Below are 15,945 nucleotides of genomic sequence, written 5' to 3'. Positions count from 1 at the left end.
TACAAAATTTCTGCTCATTATGCATGTAATTTGTATACAGAGGGATGCAATGTTCTGAACTAAAAACAATACATATTAAAATCTAAATGGCTAATTTGATATGGTTTTTTTAATAAAACTTCTTTAAGATCTCCTAAAAGAACAAATTGGGTTACTCTTTCTACATGGTATTACGTTATTTTGAATAATAGTACCAAGAGCAGATTCTTTATAGCTTAAATGTTCAGTTCTTTAGAAACAGTTGAATACATTTAGAAGTCCTCAGTGTTGATTTAGTGAACACTGAAGTAACTATTCCACTATTCACTGTCTAGACCGTTCTCCAAGTGGCATTGTGGTAGCTACTGAGGTATAACATAGGAATAGCAGTAGACACTGGCTCAGCTATTGTACAAGAGGTAGGGACAGTTTAGGGGAAGAGCTAGTCGGGGAGGATAGTTGTAGGTTAATATACAGTGATAACTAAAGACTAACTTGCCACAGAAGAGAACATTTTGATGACTGATGGTAGTTCTATTAGGTAAAGTGATGATGAGGCACCTGTAGTTGCAGGTTCAGACAAACAGACATGGGTTATAGACTGCTGAAGGAGACTAGTGACCACTGTTACTGCAGGCTAAGTGGAAGTTACAGGAGTTGTAGGCTGAATGGGCACAGTAGTGGTTGTCGATTCCAGTGAAGTGAATGTACATTAAAAGAGATGGTGGGATTGGTGGTTGTTTTGGTTGTCGGCTAAGATCAAGTTTTATTAATTTGACACTGTAGAGTCCACTGAAGTGGAGGCATCTGTGGTTTGAGTTGAAGTAGGGGTGATGGTTGTTGTAGTAGGAAGTTCAGTTGAACGTGTGGAGGTTGTAGGTGCTGATGAAGTGATGGTTGTGGCTATTGTGGCTGTAGGTTCAGGGGATGTTGACATGGTTGTAGAGTCTGTTGAAGTGGCTGTCGTAGGTTCAGTTGACATAGTGGTCTTTGTGGATTGAGGAGCAGCAGAGGTTTTTTCATGAATAGTGATCACAGGCTCCCCATTGTTTGGGGACAGCTTGATAACAATGGAAGAGTTGTCATTTCCTCTGTTAGGCACCAGGCATAGTATGAGTACTCCAATTGCCGTTGTTATCAAACAGGCTAAGAAACAAGCCAAAAAGACACTCCACAGAGACCAATTACTGCAGCAACTTCCTTTCACCTAAGAGTGGCAATGAAAATATTAGTAATGAAACACAAAAAGGCTCCTGATTTATCATCTCTTTTGTGTTATTGACAACTTAGTGCATTAACATCATTTGAATCCCTACAGTCTCTGAAGATATTTAGGCTTAAAGTCCAAGTTTTTATCCAGGTGGAAGTAATTGCATGCTTTCTCTAACTTCGGAAGAAATAAAAATCTGCAAATCTTATTATATTTTCCAATGATGGGCAGGAGTCCCTTCATCTTTTCATGTAAGCAGTACAAAATTTCAATGGTAAATTTTCTGGCATACACCTGATCCTCCACTGGACAGGGTCATTACCCCGACTGCGCCACTTCCAAAATCACTTCCTCAAGAATCCAGGGCTCTAACCACCATCTCCTCTCCTTCCATCTTGTTTGTTCAGTAATTCATATAACAACCTTTTTTAAACTTTATTAAAATCTTCAGCTCAGCAGCCCTTGCTTCACTCATATCCCTCTTTATCCACCTTTTGTTCTATGGCCCATCATTTCAACAACACTTACTAATTCCCCCAAACCTTTCACGGTTCCCTCTTCTCATTTCCTCCAGCTGGCAAACAAACAGCATTCTGCCTCCCCTGGGCCTGCCCTTGAGCAGCCGCACTGTTGGGGCAAGTCAAGCGCCTGGGCTGAGCAGAGTCAGTATAAGTGTGTGATCACCATTCCTGAATGGATTTTCTGTATGGCTCTGCCCTCCTATTAGAGTTCTCTGATTACATTCCTCAGTCATCTTCTTTCTCCTCAAACTTGTAACCTCCGCCCACCAGCCCTCACACACATAATTGCCCCTCCTCATTCCCATCAGATGACTTCGCCTCCTTCCCCCTTCATTAGGAAACTTGAAACTACCAAATGGAAACTCTTTTTTTTAATTGATTGATTTTAGAGAGACGAAGGGAGGAGGGGGGAGGGAGGGAGAGAAACATCAATGTGTGGTTACACTTATTTATGCATTCATTGGTTGCTCCTTGTATGTGCCTACAACCTTGGCGTATGGGGACGATACTCTAACCAACTGAGCTACCCAGCCAGGGCCTCGAATGGAAACTCTTTCAAACCCCCACTAGGTCCCAACCCTGCAAACCCAAACATGCCTGGACTCCACCGCTCTTCTTTCCCTGACTGACACAAGAGGAGTGAGCCCTTCTGCCTGAGGTTGATCTGCCAATCTGTCCGTTGGTCCCATCCCCTCTACCTTTGCTTTTCTTTTGATTACCCCGTTCTCTTGAACTGAACACTTCACCACTTTCCTCTTCAAAGGCTTCTTTTTAACATTTAAACACACCCAAATCTCCCTACCAATCTTAAACAAACAAACAAACAAACAAAAGCGTATCCTTTGATTCCAAATACCCCTCTAGCTACTTATTCTCTGGAAAAGGAAATTTCCTGAGTTATCTAAATGCAATGTCTCCGTTTGCACACTTCAATCCACCCGTCTGGCTTTGCTTCTGTCATGCCATGAAATACCTCTTAATAAAGTCATCAAGGACCTCTGTTCATAAAAATAGAAGTCACATATTTTAGCCCTTGTCTTATTTAAGCCCTCAGTAGCATTTGCCACTGGAGACCATTCCTCCTCTCTTGAACAATTTCTTCCCTTTGCTTCTGTGATAGTCCATTCTTACTGATTTCCTCCTAAACCCCCAGAATCTTCTTGGTTTCTTTTGAAGGCTCACGATCCACTTTGGGGCTTTATTGTTGACATCTCAGGCCATTGTCTCTTTTTACTCTAAATCTAGAATGAACCAACTTTTTCTGTAAAGGGCCAAATAGCAAATATTTTCAGTTTTGTGAGCCATACAGTTTCTGCCACAACTACTCCAGTCTGCCAGTACCATGTAAAACCAGCCACAGACAGGCACCTCAGACTCACTGTATCCAAACCCAAAGCCATGATCTTCCCAGTGAACCCTATCCAGCTCTCACATTTTATTAAATGGCATCACCATCTATTCCATTCAGCTCCAAAAGCTGGAACAAAGAGATTATCCTTGAAATATCCAAATCCATTACCAAGCCCTGTTAACTTTACCAAGCCCTGTTAACTAAATATTTCCTATTATTGACTTCACCACGCAGAAGGCAGCATGGTCTCCTCAGACACCTATTTTTGCACCAATACCTAAGTATTGGTCAGTGATTGTGTTATAAGGAGAGGAATGGTACACTATGAGTGTTTTTTTATAATTGTTCTTAGAGTATTCCCAATTTTTAAAGTAATATTGGTAGCCTAGTGATAAATCAAATCCTGATAATAGCCCTTTATAACTTTCCATCGTCCAGTATATAGGTAGCTGCCCAGGACCTAGTATGACTAATGGGACCCAGATAATCCACTTGAGTGCACTGGCTCCTTCAAAGGCTTATTACCTGTAAGTGCACAAAGAAAAGAGCATCCTAGAAGCATTCCAGTGACGTGCATTTTAATTCTGCTTAAGTTATCACTAATCCTGATCATAGATTAAGTTATTTACTAGTATGGCTTAAAAGGAGAAAAAAAACATGAAATTTGAGATTAGAAACACTGTATTGGAATCTACATTCTGCCTAGGCAAATTGTTTAACTTTTCTGAGTCCCTACTTTCTCATTTACGAATTGGTGATAAAATGGCTTGTGACTTACAGGATTACCTTAAGAATTAACAAAACTGATATTTTTTGTTAATTCTACAATATTTTTGCAAATATTTATTATTAATATTCTTAGTCAACAAAGTGGAAGAGTACAATCTTTTGAATTGGAAAGGTGTTAAAATTTCAAAGCTATGAAGTCTTAAACAATTTCTTACCTTCTCTGAGCCTCGAATCTCCTTTTCTTGAAATACAAGGTTAGAAATATCTGACTCACTATTTATTTCTAAAAAATACTTTAACTTTGGATGCAGGGTAGCATAGGAATTAAGACCAAGAGCCCTGGAGTCCAGAAGATTTGGGGATTGAATTTTAGCTCTGCCACTTATTAACCGTGTAGCATTCGGCAACTTTATCTTTCTAAGCCTGTTTCCTCATAATGTTACCTACCCAGCAAGAAACACAAGATAAAAAAAGACAGTGTTTGTAAAGTGCCTGGCATAGTGTCAGGTATGTGAATTTTCAATTATCTAACATGATTGATTATTTCATTGTTACCTAGCAAAACCCTCAAGAAATGGGATACAACTCTCATGCCTTATAGACAGACTGGAGTAGATCTTAAATATTGCAAAATGTGGGCCACAGTATTTCTTGGGTTTCGTGCAAAGGGTGGCAGCCCCAAGGCAGCAGCAGAATGAAGGCATGGGTCACCAAGGCCAAGGCAATGAGGACCACTAGAAAGTTATCCCTAGAAAAAGTACCTCTTTACCTTGACTGCAGGCACTTTAATGGAGTCTATAATCTTTCCCTTAAAGGAAATGGAAAAAGAGCAGCTTCATAAAATAAGGTCCACATAACCCAAGAACAGGACACCTAAGTTCTCCTGTTCTGATCACTTCTGGCACAAGTTATGTGAATTCTGGCAAATCCCTTAGATTTTATAGACCACATTTTCTCTGATTTTTAAATGACAGAATGGGACTAGACATGTTATTCTCATCACTGGTTGCACTTAAAAAATATTGATGCATAGACCCCACTCCCAGAGTTTCTGATTTAATTGGTCTGGGGTGGGGCTCAGCCATTGGTACTTCCTAAACAATTCCTAGGTGATTCTAATATGCAACAAGGGTTAAGAACTACCAGATTAGATGTTATCTAAATTGTCTTTCAATTCTACGATTGCTATGAATCACTTTATCTCTGCAAACAAGAAGAAAGATTTTCTAACTCCCCCCTGTGGAGCTATTCATTCTTTCACATTGTCCCAGCAACAGTATAAGAAGTTTATATTTTTTATCTAGAATCAAAAAACAAGATTCAGGCTCTTTCTAACTGAACATCGACAGCAAGATTAAGCAACAGAGGGTAGGAATTCCAGAGTCAGGGGAACCCAGCCAAACGTCCAAGCAGATAAGCAATTTATAGTCAAGGCCAAGTTTCTCAGCTAGGGCAGGAGATGTAGAGATACAGTCTGGAGGTAAAGCTAATTCAGCTAAGAAATAAGGTCAGGAACCAAGGAGAGCTGAGTCTAGTCTCCAAAGCTAGTGGAGAAAATCTGGAGAACAGAACCAGGTTTCTATATCAAGGTCATATATACCAGAGATCAGAACCAAGAGACAGACAGAAAGTGCCACAAACATTGTTCAGAAGCTGAAACAATGTAAGAAAAGTAAGTGATCACCAATAGAGTAGGACCCTTGAAGCTTTAACTGTGACCCAGTCTCCCATCGGAGTCTAATTAGTGAATTAAACCTCACATTGCCAACATATGTGCTCCCCTGCCCCTCTCTAACCTTGGGTTTGTACTTTACATTTATTTATTTTAATTTCACATGTTTTTTATCTATGTGATTATTTTAGTCCCCAACTAGAATATTAGCTCTTTGAACACAGAGACTATAAAATATTCTCCTTCTGCCCGGCTGGCATGGCTCAGTGGTTGAGCATCGACCTATGAACCAGGCGGTCAGGGTTCGATTCCCAGTCAGGCCACATGCCTGGGTTTCGGCTCAATCCCCAGTCGGGGGAGTGCAGGAGGCAGCCCATCAATGACTCTCTCTCGTCATTGATGTTCCATCTCTCTCTCTCTCCCTTCCTGAACTCTCTGAAATCAACAAAAACATATTAAAAATATTTAAAATATTCTCCTTCTTATGACTTGCCTCACAGTGATATAATTGTAACAGATAATATAGCAAAGGCTTACCATGAATGTGGGTGAATTAAATGATTGAATACATTTCCTGGGAAAGAACGGAACAAATATATCCCCGTACAGAACGCATCCCAAGCTGGGTAAAAGCTGTTATACCAACATTACCCGTGTATGGGACGATCCTGTGTGTGGGTATCCCGAATGTTCAAGGACTCCCTGGCTCACGCAGACCCCAGTTAAGTTGGAAGAGAGATCACCAGTTAGGCCACTTGAAGGTGGGCGCCAGCATGCGGAGCTATGAGCCTCGTGGTCATTCAAACACGAGGCTGGCTATAGAGACAAAGCATAAGTGAGTAGGAGGCCATGGTGACACATTGTCAGATTAAACTCTCTGCCGAAAACAAAGAAGAGGGCGACTTTTCAGAGGACTGAAGAAAGATAAGACTTCTAAAAGGAATAAATGTTCTCCTATTATCCTCTGAGAACAAAAAAAAAAAATCTAGACAGATTATTATACATCACATTTTAACTAATTTTTGTGACTGATGTTCCAGGTGGGGAATGTGTATCATCTTATCTTGTTCTTCCTATTACAAGCACGTGTTGAGCACCCTCGCGCTGCAAGCCGCTGCGGGTGCAGCCATTCATACAAGGCAGAGGATGTCAGCGCCAAAGAAATAGCGCTCGAAGCTTATCAGGTGAAACCTGTTCAGGTCATTTTGGAAATGAGATTTTAAAGCAAAAAGAGTTGAATTTATTGTTATTACTATTATCCCATAACGATACAATAGCAAGCACTAGAACCCAGACCTTCCAGTGTTAACAGTATTTTCATTCCACTATACTATATAGAGTATATTGTTACACTAAACTGTAGTAATATATTAATAGACTGTATACCATACTACGTTATTCTAATCCAAATTCTCATACGAAGAGACTCTGCATAATCCATACCATGCTCTATGCAATGGAACTCGCAAGGACACACAAGACAAACCATTTGTCCCTTTTGTGATACGTGTTTGCTGGGTTCCTCTTGGGCATACAGCAGGGTGAAAACATTCTCAACAGCAGCAGCAAGGGTTCCTACTCTGAGAATTCATACGCTAATATGACAGGGAGGCAAAACAGTTTTGCGCATAATTAACAAAGAATACAATAATTGCAAAATGTTGTGGAGAAAGATGAGAGATACAGGTTGAGCATGCGTGAGAGTTCAGTGGGAAAGTCTTGGAGGAAGAGGTGTGTTGAAAGAGGCAGAAGCACAAGATAAAGTGAAAATAAGAGAGGAATAGGTTCAGGAATTTATGGATCTTGGTCAAAAGTTTTGTTACATCTCAAAAGTAATGTAGAATGGTCGGGGGCTCTTCGGCTCGTGGGATAATGCTTACTTTCTAGCTGTGAGTTAAAAGGCATCTTTGCTTCTCCTTGCTCAACTTCAAAAGGACACGGAAACTACCCACTCATAGATTTGCCGTGAGGATTTATGAATAAATAACTGCCAAAGGCCCTGGCCAGTGTGGCTCAGTTGGTTGAGCATCCTCCTGTGCACCCAAAGGTCACCAGTTCGATTCAGGGTCAGGGCACATACCCAGGTTGCAGATTTGATACCCGATCAGGGTGGGTGACGGAGACAACCTATCTATGTTTCCCTCTCACATCGATGTTTCCCTCTCTCTTCCCTCTCCCTTCCTCTCTCTCTAAAAATCAATGAAAACATATTTTATTTTATTTTATTTTTCTTAATGTTAATGGATATCTTTTCCATTGCTTTTCAGAGAGAGCAGAAAGAAGAGAGGAAGGGGGAGAGAGACAAAGGAGAGAGGGAGAAACATTGATGTGAGAGAGACACATGGATTGGTTGCCTCCCACACCCACCCAACCGGGTATCAAACCCGAAACCTGGGTCTGTGTGCTGACCTGGAATTGAACTGGCAACCCTGCGGTGCGTGGGCTGACACTAACCGCTGAGCTACACCAGCCAGGGCAAAACATATTTTAAATTCTTTTTTTTTTTTTTTAATATCTTTATTGATTTCAGAGAGAGGAAAGGAGAGGGAGAGAGAGAGACAGAAACATCAATGATGAGAGAGTCATTGATCAAGCCCGCAACCGGGCATGTGCCCTGATCGGCAATCGAACCCCGATCACCTGGATCCCAGGTCGACGCTCAACTGCTGAGCCACGCCCGGCAGGGCAGGGCAAAACATATTTTAAAAAAGAATAAAATAACATAACTGCCAAAGGATTAGAGCAGAGTCTGGCACAGAGTGTGCACTCAATAAGTGTTAGCTATCGCTGTTGCTAGTACTAACATTCATGTTTTTATTCCTACTGTTAAGACCACTCGTTGTCTTTGATTATGTTGACTTAATAACCCATTACTAGATAGCTATAAAAATGTTGGCCCATCAACCAGTAAGTGACATAAAATTGTCAAACTGGAATTGTATATGGTCATTATTAGGAACTATCACTAACAATATAAAAAATAAATTATTGTTATTAACTATAGGTAAAATGGAATACTTGCGGCAGTAAAGTGTTGGTTAAGTTAGATTTTTCTAAATGCTGTGTCAAAGAAATAAAACAGTTTTGTTTTATTGAGTAAGATTTAACCAAGTCCATGCTATTTACTATGGAAATTTCAGCAAAGTTGGACTTACCTTAGTAACAACCTTGCCTATTTTCCTAAGTGCTGATTCTCTTGCTTTAGTTATTACTCAGTGTGCCTGAGGCTGATGATATTTTAACGTACTTTATAAACAAAGTAAAACTCACTGACCGGGCCCATTTTCCAGAATTTTCTGGCCCTGTTGGAATCCCAGTTCTTTCAAAGAACGAAGATGATAGGTGGTGTCTACACTAAGGGTGCAGAACCTATGAGTTAGGCTCAGCTTCTGAGTAATATTGCAACCCAAGTAATAACTTTGACTGTGTTAGGTTGCTCTGACCCTTAGTACAAGTAGAGTCTCTATACAAAATTGAGATAGTTGGAGAACTGTGAGTAATGTTTAATCCAATATTCAGACTTAGCTCATAATGGCTATAGGCAACTGAAGTGCATTAGCTGTAGTTACCAAAGAAAGTTCTATAGGTTTTTCCTGTAACTTTATAAAGATTAACTTAAGATCTCTTATATCCCAACAGAAAAACAAAATACCAAGATTTAGTTTCTTTTGGTTTATAATCTTCAAATAATTCTTTTAGTTCATTATTGAATTTGGTCTTCAGAGAAAAATATATTCATAACTATGACCTAAATGTCCAAAATAAACTGAAACATTCAGTCAGCTACTCAGATACATGCTGTAAAAACAACTTAAGATAATATCTGTAACATCTTCAAATTTGTTGCTGTCTAGAGAAACTGTAAAGATGATGAATATTTGGCTAAAGGGATTTTTTTTTTTCCATTTGCAAGTTCCGGCATCCTGACGACCCAATTGTAGTGGCTCAAACTCAGAAGTGACAAAGGGAACATCTTGAGACAGGTCTTTTGTTGTTTTTTGTTTGTTTGTTTTTTATGCTCACCTGAGGATATTTTTTCCATTGCTTTTCAGAGAGAGTGGAAGGGGGAGAAAGAGAGAGACACATCAATTGGTCGCCTCCCGCAGGAGCCCCAACCAGGGCCTGGAATCGAGCCTGCAACCGAGGTACGTGCCCTTGGCCAAAATCGAACCCAAGACCCTTCAGTCCTCGGGCCATCGCTCTAACCACTGAGCAGAGCTGGCTAGGGTGGTCCTTTGTTGAATGCCTCAAGACAAACCCCTTCCTTCTCTTTTGGTGAACTGGGGTCTGTTGGATCCTTTTATTCAACTAACACTGAGCCGCAGGACTTTCTTCTTTGGCTTATATTGCTGGCCATTAACACAGGCTGATAGATACAGTTCCAAATTCCAAAGGCAAAATATTTCACTTATTCTGCAGGCAGTGAATTTTAACTTACCATTTTAATTTTTAGCACATTTACATCAAAGATTATTGGTTCAGACATACCAGATACATAGAAAGCACTTAAGAACTACATAGTGAAGGCTTGATTCCTGGTGGAAAACATTTTAAAATGGGCAAAAGATGACATTTTTATACAAGGTAGAAGTATTTAGATAATTTCTATCTTAGGCCTAAAGCCAAGCTCCAGGATTAATATCAGGATTTCCAGCACATTTACAACCCTGAGTTCTGACAGGTTTAGAAATTATACATCAATTCAACGAATCAAATTTTAAAAATATAACGTCAAAACTAAACCAAAGTTGGTGAATGAAAATGATAAATATAGAAAGTTAAATGGATTTGTTTATGTATCATATGGTCATAGAAATATTTCTAATGCTTTATATCAGTAAGTATATAAAATAGTTTCTAAAGTATGACATAGCAGAAAATAGCATGAAAAAATCTAAGCAAAAAGTAATACAGGGCCTCTCTTCCTTTTAGAGAAGAATGCAACATTATGACCCTGACTACATAGAAGTAAATAGGTTAGATTGCTTTTAAGGGCTGAAAATAAGACTGTCGCATAAGTAAAATATTAAAATAGAGCAACAATACTCACCGGCTGGTTTTCAAACTGCTCAGTATTCACCACGTATTTTCCATGCTTCCTGTCCATTCTTGAGTTTGCAATACTACAAGCTTAACTCCACCAATAGTTTTTAACACATGCATTGCCCTTTATAACCCTGAGAAATCATTAAAATGATTGGCGTAAAATCAACCCAGATGCATCAGTACAGGTGCGGATTAAACAAAATAATAAATAATTACTCACTAAAATGGGATCCACCTTAGAGAAGGAAATGGATTAATTACAGAAAGACACAAAAAAACCATACTGCCTCTGAGCGGTCCTGTGACTACCGCCCTCAACAACCCTCCTGACAGAGAGGAACTCTGAAAATCTCACATAATTTTTCATTTTCAATCCTTCCTCAAGGCTGGGTGGGGCTACCACCTAGAATTAGACTTGCCCAAAAGGACAGACAGAGACTGCTGGAAGTCAAGCTCCAAGTAAGAGCAAGGACCTGGCAGCTCCCAGGTGGAGACGGGCTCACTAGCCATGCTGACCCTGCACCTTCTGTCCAGGCATCAGACAGATGGTTGACCAGAGCATCTGAGAGGGTCACAGAGCTTGGGGTCAGCAGTCAGCCATGCAGCGCCTCCCCCCCCCCTCTGAGAACAGCATGGCCCTGAATCTGGGAGCTCAGGTTCACTGAAGGGACCACAGTCCACAGGGGTAGGCACAAATAGGGTAAGGGCTCCAGGCCTCATTGAGCAATTGCTGCAAATAGACTGGCTACTAGAATGGGAACTCAGAATGGAAATTTAAGAAAACCTCAGGTCTGTAATGTAGGGCAAAGAAAGAAATTGAGGCTTGTACGGTCCAGAACTAGTTTATCAGAAATAGCAACCTATGGGGAATTGGGGTCAACCCCAAACCTGGGGTCAGAATCAGACCTCAGTGCTCAGCAGCGGGACATCGTAGCCCTACTCGGGGTACAGGGGCAGCGAAGGACCCAGCAGCCCCAGAGGCCAAAGGCGGAGTTTTGCTTATTTCATCAACTTCATTTTGTGCGGAGGGTGAGGGTGGAAGACGAGAGTTACCGGGTCTGAAGCAGCTCAGGGAACTTCTCTCTGAGTGAGGTTTGGATCTGGGACAATGGAGGTGACGGAGGCTGCAGTGGATTCAGCCCGAGGAGCAGGTGGAGAGAGCGCAGCCAGGCAGGGCAGTGAGGTGAAGCTGAGAATTAACCCACCGGGGTAATGGTTGAAATCTCAGGAAGACCAGGGGGGCACCTTTGAGGGATGAAACTGAGGCAAGTTCTGATCCAGATCTTAAAGGGCCTCATGCACCCGGACGCACAGAGAAGGGAGGAGAGGCTGCAGAAGGCGGCAGCTGAAACACACGGAGAAGCGGACAGGCGGGGCGTGGGGCGTTACGGGGAGCGATCCGGGGCCGCCATGGGAATAGGGAGGCATCGGCTCAAATAGACAAAGGGGAGAGGTAGATGGCAGGCTGTGAGCTTTAAAATGTGAATCGAGACTTAGCAAAACAGTCGGATTCTGCATGAGGAAATAAATGAAAATTATATTTGGAATAATTAATTTTGTAGCTACTAGTGTCAGTAAACGTGGAGATGTTATGACAGTCTCTGAATGAATTCCAGCTATAACACCGTAATTCACGTTGTTGGCGGTCTTTCATGTCCCCGACCTGGCACTGGATGCTCAGATATGAATGAGGGTCCCATTATCTCCCCCGAGGAAGACCATGCGTAAGTGGTCTCCCAGGTCCCACCTGTGCCCCTCCAATTCGTTCTTCACTAGGTCGCTAGAACGCTCCTTGCAAAATGTCAGACTACTTATGTCACCACCCTGCTCAAACACCCTGAATGGCTTCCCATTACCCTTGGGGTAAAACCCCAGATCTTTTCCTTGGCCGGCAAGCCTCTGAACTTGCTGGCCTCTGCTCCCCTCTGAATCGCACTCTGCACTACTTCATACGTCAGAGGCCGTGCCCCAGCCACGCTGTTTAAAGAGCGTTCGAAGAAATATTTCACATCTACAAAAGATATAAAGAATAATCCCGTAAATAGCCAAATCCCCACTCCTAGCCAGCTTAAGAGATTCAGAGCTGCTTTTACTCATAACACTTCTGAAGTCAAATATGTGGGTTTTTTCCATACCAACCAGTTCTCCAGCTTTTTCGGATACCCGCTGGTGTCCTACCATTCAATTCCGACACTGCCTACCAGGAGTTAGCATCGGATCCCACAGGCGAAAGGTCTGCCCCACAGAGCTGTCCCGGCTTCAGGCGCCAATCTCAAGTCCCAAACCGCCTGTACTTCTGACCAAATAACTGGCTGTAAATCGGACGTTCCTCTCCTCCGGGTTGATAATTTGCCAGAATGGCCCACACAACCCAGGAAATACACTTACCACTTACCAGTTTGTGCTAAAGGATATGTGACAGATACAGGTGAATGGCCACATGAAGAGGGACACAGGGTGAGGTCAGAGTGTCAAGAGTATACAGGAGGTTTGTCCCCATGGAGCGGGGTGTGCCACCCTCCCACCGCATGGGATACTCTGAAGCTATCTAAACCCCACTGCGCCCGGCCGGGCGTGGCTCAGTGGTTGAGGGTCAATCTAGGATCCAGGCGATCGGGGTTCGATTCCCGGTCAGGGCACATGCCCGGGTTGTGGGCTGCAGCCAATCAATGACTCTCTCATCATTGGTGTTTCTGTCTCTCTGTCCCTCTCCTTCCCTCTCTCTGAAATCAATAAAGATATATTTAAAGAAATAAAAATTAAAAATAAAAATAATAAACCCCATTGCTTTGCGGGTTATGGAGGTTTCATCACAAAGGCGTGATTGGTTATTAACTCAACCTCCCCAGAGTTTGGGACGTGGGGCTGATTGCTCCAGGCTTTTGATCAAGGTTTCTGTCTTTCTGATGACCAGCCCCCATCCTGAAGTTATGTAGGAACCTGCCAAGAGTCTCCTCGTTAAAGCAGAAGACACTCCTGTCATGGCTGTCACTCAGGAAACTACCAGGGATTTAGGAGCACCATGTCAGGAACTAGAGCAAAGACCGAATATCTATGATAGCACAAAGAGAAAGTTTTTTTACATGCAAGAGAGCTGCCTCTGTCTTTATTCCTAATCCTGTTCTCCTCCCTCCCTTCCACAATCCTTAATTTGATTACATTTCCCATGTTTCTTTTAATACATTCCAAAAATATACAATATTGTTTGCATGTTTTAAAATGTATATAAAAACTATTATACAGTATTTTTCCATAATATAAGTTTGGGGGGACACATATTTATAAAATTCATCTACACTGACAGCTGTAACCATGTTTTATTCATTTTCACTGTTTTATAGTGTTTCATTGATTGAATCCATCGCAATTATTAATGTATTTTGTCAATAGAAGTTGAGTTTCATACCATTTATTACTATTATAAACAATGATGTTTAGTCTAGTGTATGCCTTCTTGGGAACACTTACTAAAATGTTTCTAGATGTATACTTAAGAGTGAAATTCCTGGATCATCACGTGTGTGTGTTTTCAACTTTACCGTGTGTTCCCAAAATTATTTCCAAGGTGGTATGAGCAGTCACTCTTGTCACAGTATTGCCACTTTTCATAAGTACCAACACTTGGCATTGTTAGATTTTTTTATTTCTCCAGCATGTATGGTAGAAAAATATTCTGCATGTTTCACCTTTTTTTTCTCACCCTGCTTACATGTAAGTTGGAATTTATAGGCTTCTTTGTTTCCTGTGTTACACAGATGTTTCTTGTGGGAATTTTTGTTTTGTTCACTCTAGAAATAAAGGTGGAGAGATTCAGAACTAATGGGCTATTTTCATGCTACAGGAATTAGCTTCTGTCTTTTATGATACATTTTTTGAATTGTGATCACATTAAGCATATACACATATATCCTATCCTGTTTCTCACTGAACATTTTAGCATATGCATTTGCCCCAGTAATTTAAAATCTTTTGAAAAACAACGTATGTAATGTTAACGTCAGGTGTGAAATTAGGCCAGGTGTGAATTAGTTGAGCTAACCTGTTAGGTTGTTGTATGTCTTCAATTATGAGTAATACTGGAAGGTGTTATTATCTATATCTCAAGCTATTTTCCAGTGACCAATGCCCAGAAAGTGGGATTACACAGCTAAACAATATTGAAGAAGAACAGGAAATACATGTGTGAATATATTCTGAGAGTGATGGTTTAGAGAGAGAGGGCCACAACATTGGGCAAATGTAATGATACAGGCACACCCACTCAAGGTTCTGGATTCAACACGCTTGCTTGAGCCTTGGAGTAGTACTAATAGTTTGCTCATTTGGTTGCATAAAACCAGGACAGTGGTGAATTATGTTTAATGGAGCTGAAATGGCACAACTACTTTGATATAATTTAAAGAATAAATTAAAAATCCAAAGGCTTAGGAATGGATATGTAGCACTGACTTTGTCTCGTGTTTCTTACCCATCCCATGATAGGATCCAGAGGACAAGCCCTTCATCACAGTGACAAACAGAATCAGCAAGGGCAGGGCCATGATCCCGGAAGGCTCCGTGGACACCGTCCTCTGCAGGCTGGGGAAGGCACAGAAGATGGCATTCTAAAGTGAAAGGCAAGCTGCTTTACCTTTTATGTCCACTACGTCAGTGGCATAGTGGTTGGTGAGACTTAAATTTTGGAGGCAACATATACTATTTTTCAATGTTTCCCTGACTCCTTTATTTACCAATTAGTAACCATTAGACTGTCAGATTGAATGTGTGTTATCTGATCCACCAAGTCACTGATGTTGGGCAAGTGAACCAGTGCACACTTTTTTTTTTTAAATTCAGTGTAACCATCTGGTATGGCCTGGCACGCTACGATTTGTTGCAGTAGCAGCGTTTATCTAGAGAGCTACGCATGTAGGCTCGGGAAAATGAATACTGGGTCCTGGGAACAAAGACTGGGGAGCGATTTCCAAACAAATCCCACCTTCTACTCATTTCAACAAGTGTCAGAATTAAGGAATGTGATTCACTCATAATGTTTCTGCCCCCCACCCCACCCCACCCCCCGTGCTGGTTGCAGAGAACCTCACCGAGACCAAGTGTTCAGCCTGTTCTGCTTCTATGTACCTCTGGAGTAACTGACCATCCTTATGTACCTACATCACTTCTCATCTCTGCTTTCTCATGCAGAGAACACTGCATCCCTCCTTCAAATCAAGGGATAAGCCCCTGGAGGACTTCCAGTGAGTTCTCAATTCTCTGAGGAGCTACCTCTGACTATTATTACTGTTCTTCTTTGTCGGTCACAAAGCCCTTCCAGTGACATCGTTGCTGTTTTCAATATTATGTTGTGTCTGCAGGCAGCACAAAATTAAGGAATGGCACCGAGATCAGTGTACACTTTCAAGAGAAGACACTGCAGCTGTCCCAAACCGAGAACAGT

At 41.5% G+C, this 15,945-nt stretch overlaps 1 protein-coding gene across 1 annotated transcript; it reads right to left on the bottom strand.

The window, feature by feature from the left end:
* Positions 1–748: 748 nt before the first annotated feature.
* Positions 749–10,569, bottom strand: DYNAP (dynactin associated protein). Its single transcript, XM_087819314.1, has 3 exons — positions 10,513–10,569; positions 6,114–6,278; positions 749–1,186 (listed from the first exon to the last, which is right to left on the bottom strand). Exons 1-3 carry the CDS (start codon positions 10,567–10,569, stop codon positions 749–751), a joined length of 660 nt encoding a protein of 219 aa, XP_087675440.1.
* Positions 10,570–15,945: the final 5,376 nt, after the last annotated feature.

The sequence above is a fragment of the Miniopterus natalensis genome, chromosome 7 (genome assembly GCF_054644295.1).
Source record: "Miniopterus natalensis isolate mMinNat1 chromosome 7, mMinNat1.hap1, whole genome shotgun sequence".
Taxonomy (NCBI): Eukaryota; Metazoa; Chordata; class Mammalia; order Chiroptera; family Miniopteridae; genus Miniopterus; species Miniopterus natalensis.
Note: the sequence above shows the minus strand (reverse complement) of the source record. Positions and strands in the feature narration are given on the sequence as shown.

Coding starts and splice junctions, on each gene's coding strand:
- DYNAP (XM_087819314.1), bottom strand. CDS start 10,569: ATGGACAGGAAGCATGGAAAATACGTGGTGAATACTGAGCAGTTTGAA. Junction 6,279..10,512: donor AGCAGTTTGAAAACCAGCCG/GTGAGTATTGTT, acceptor TTGTCTCTATAG/CCAGCCTCGTGTTTGAATGA. Junction 1,187..6,113: donor CAGGATCGTCCCATACACGG/GTAATGTTGGTA, acceptor TGCCACTCTTAG/GTGAAAGGAAGTTGCTGCAG.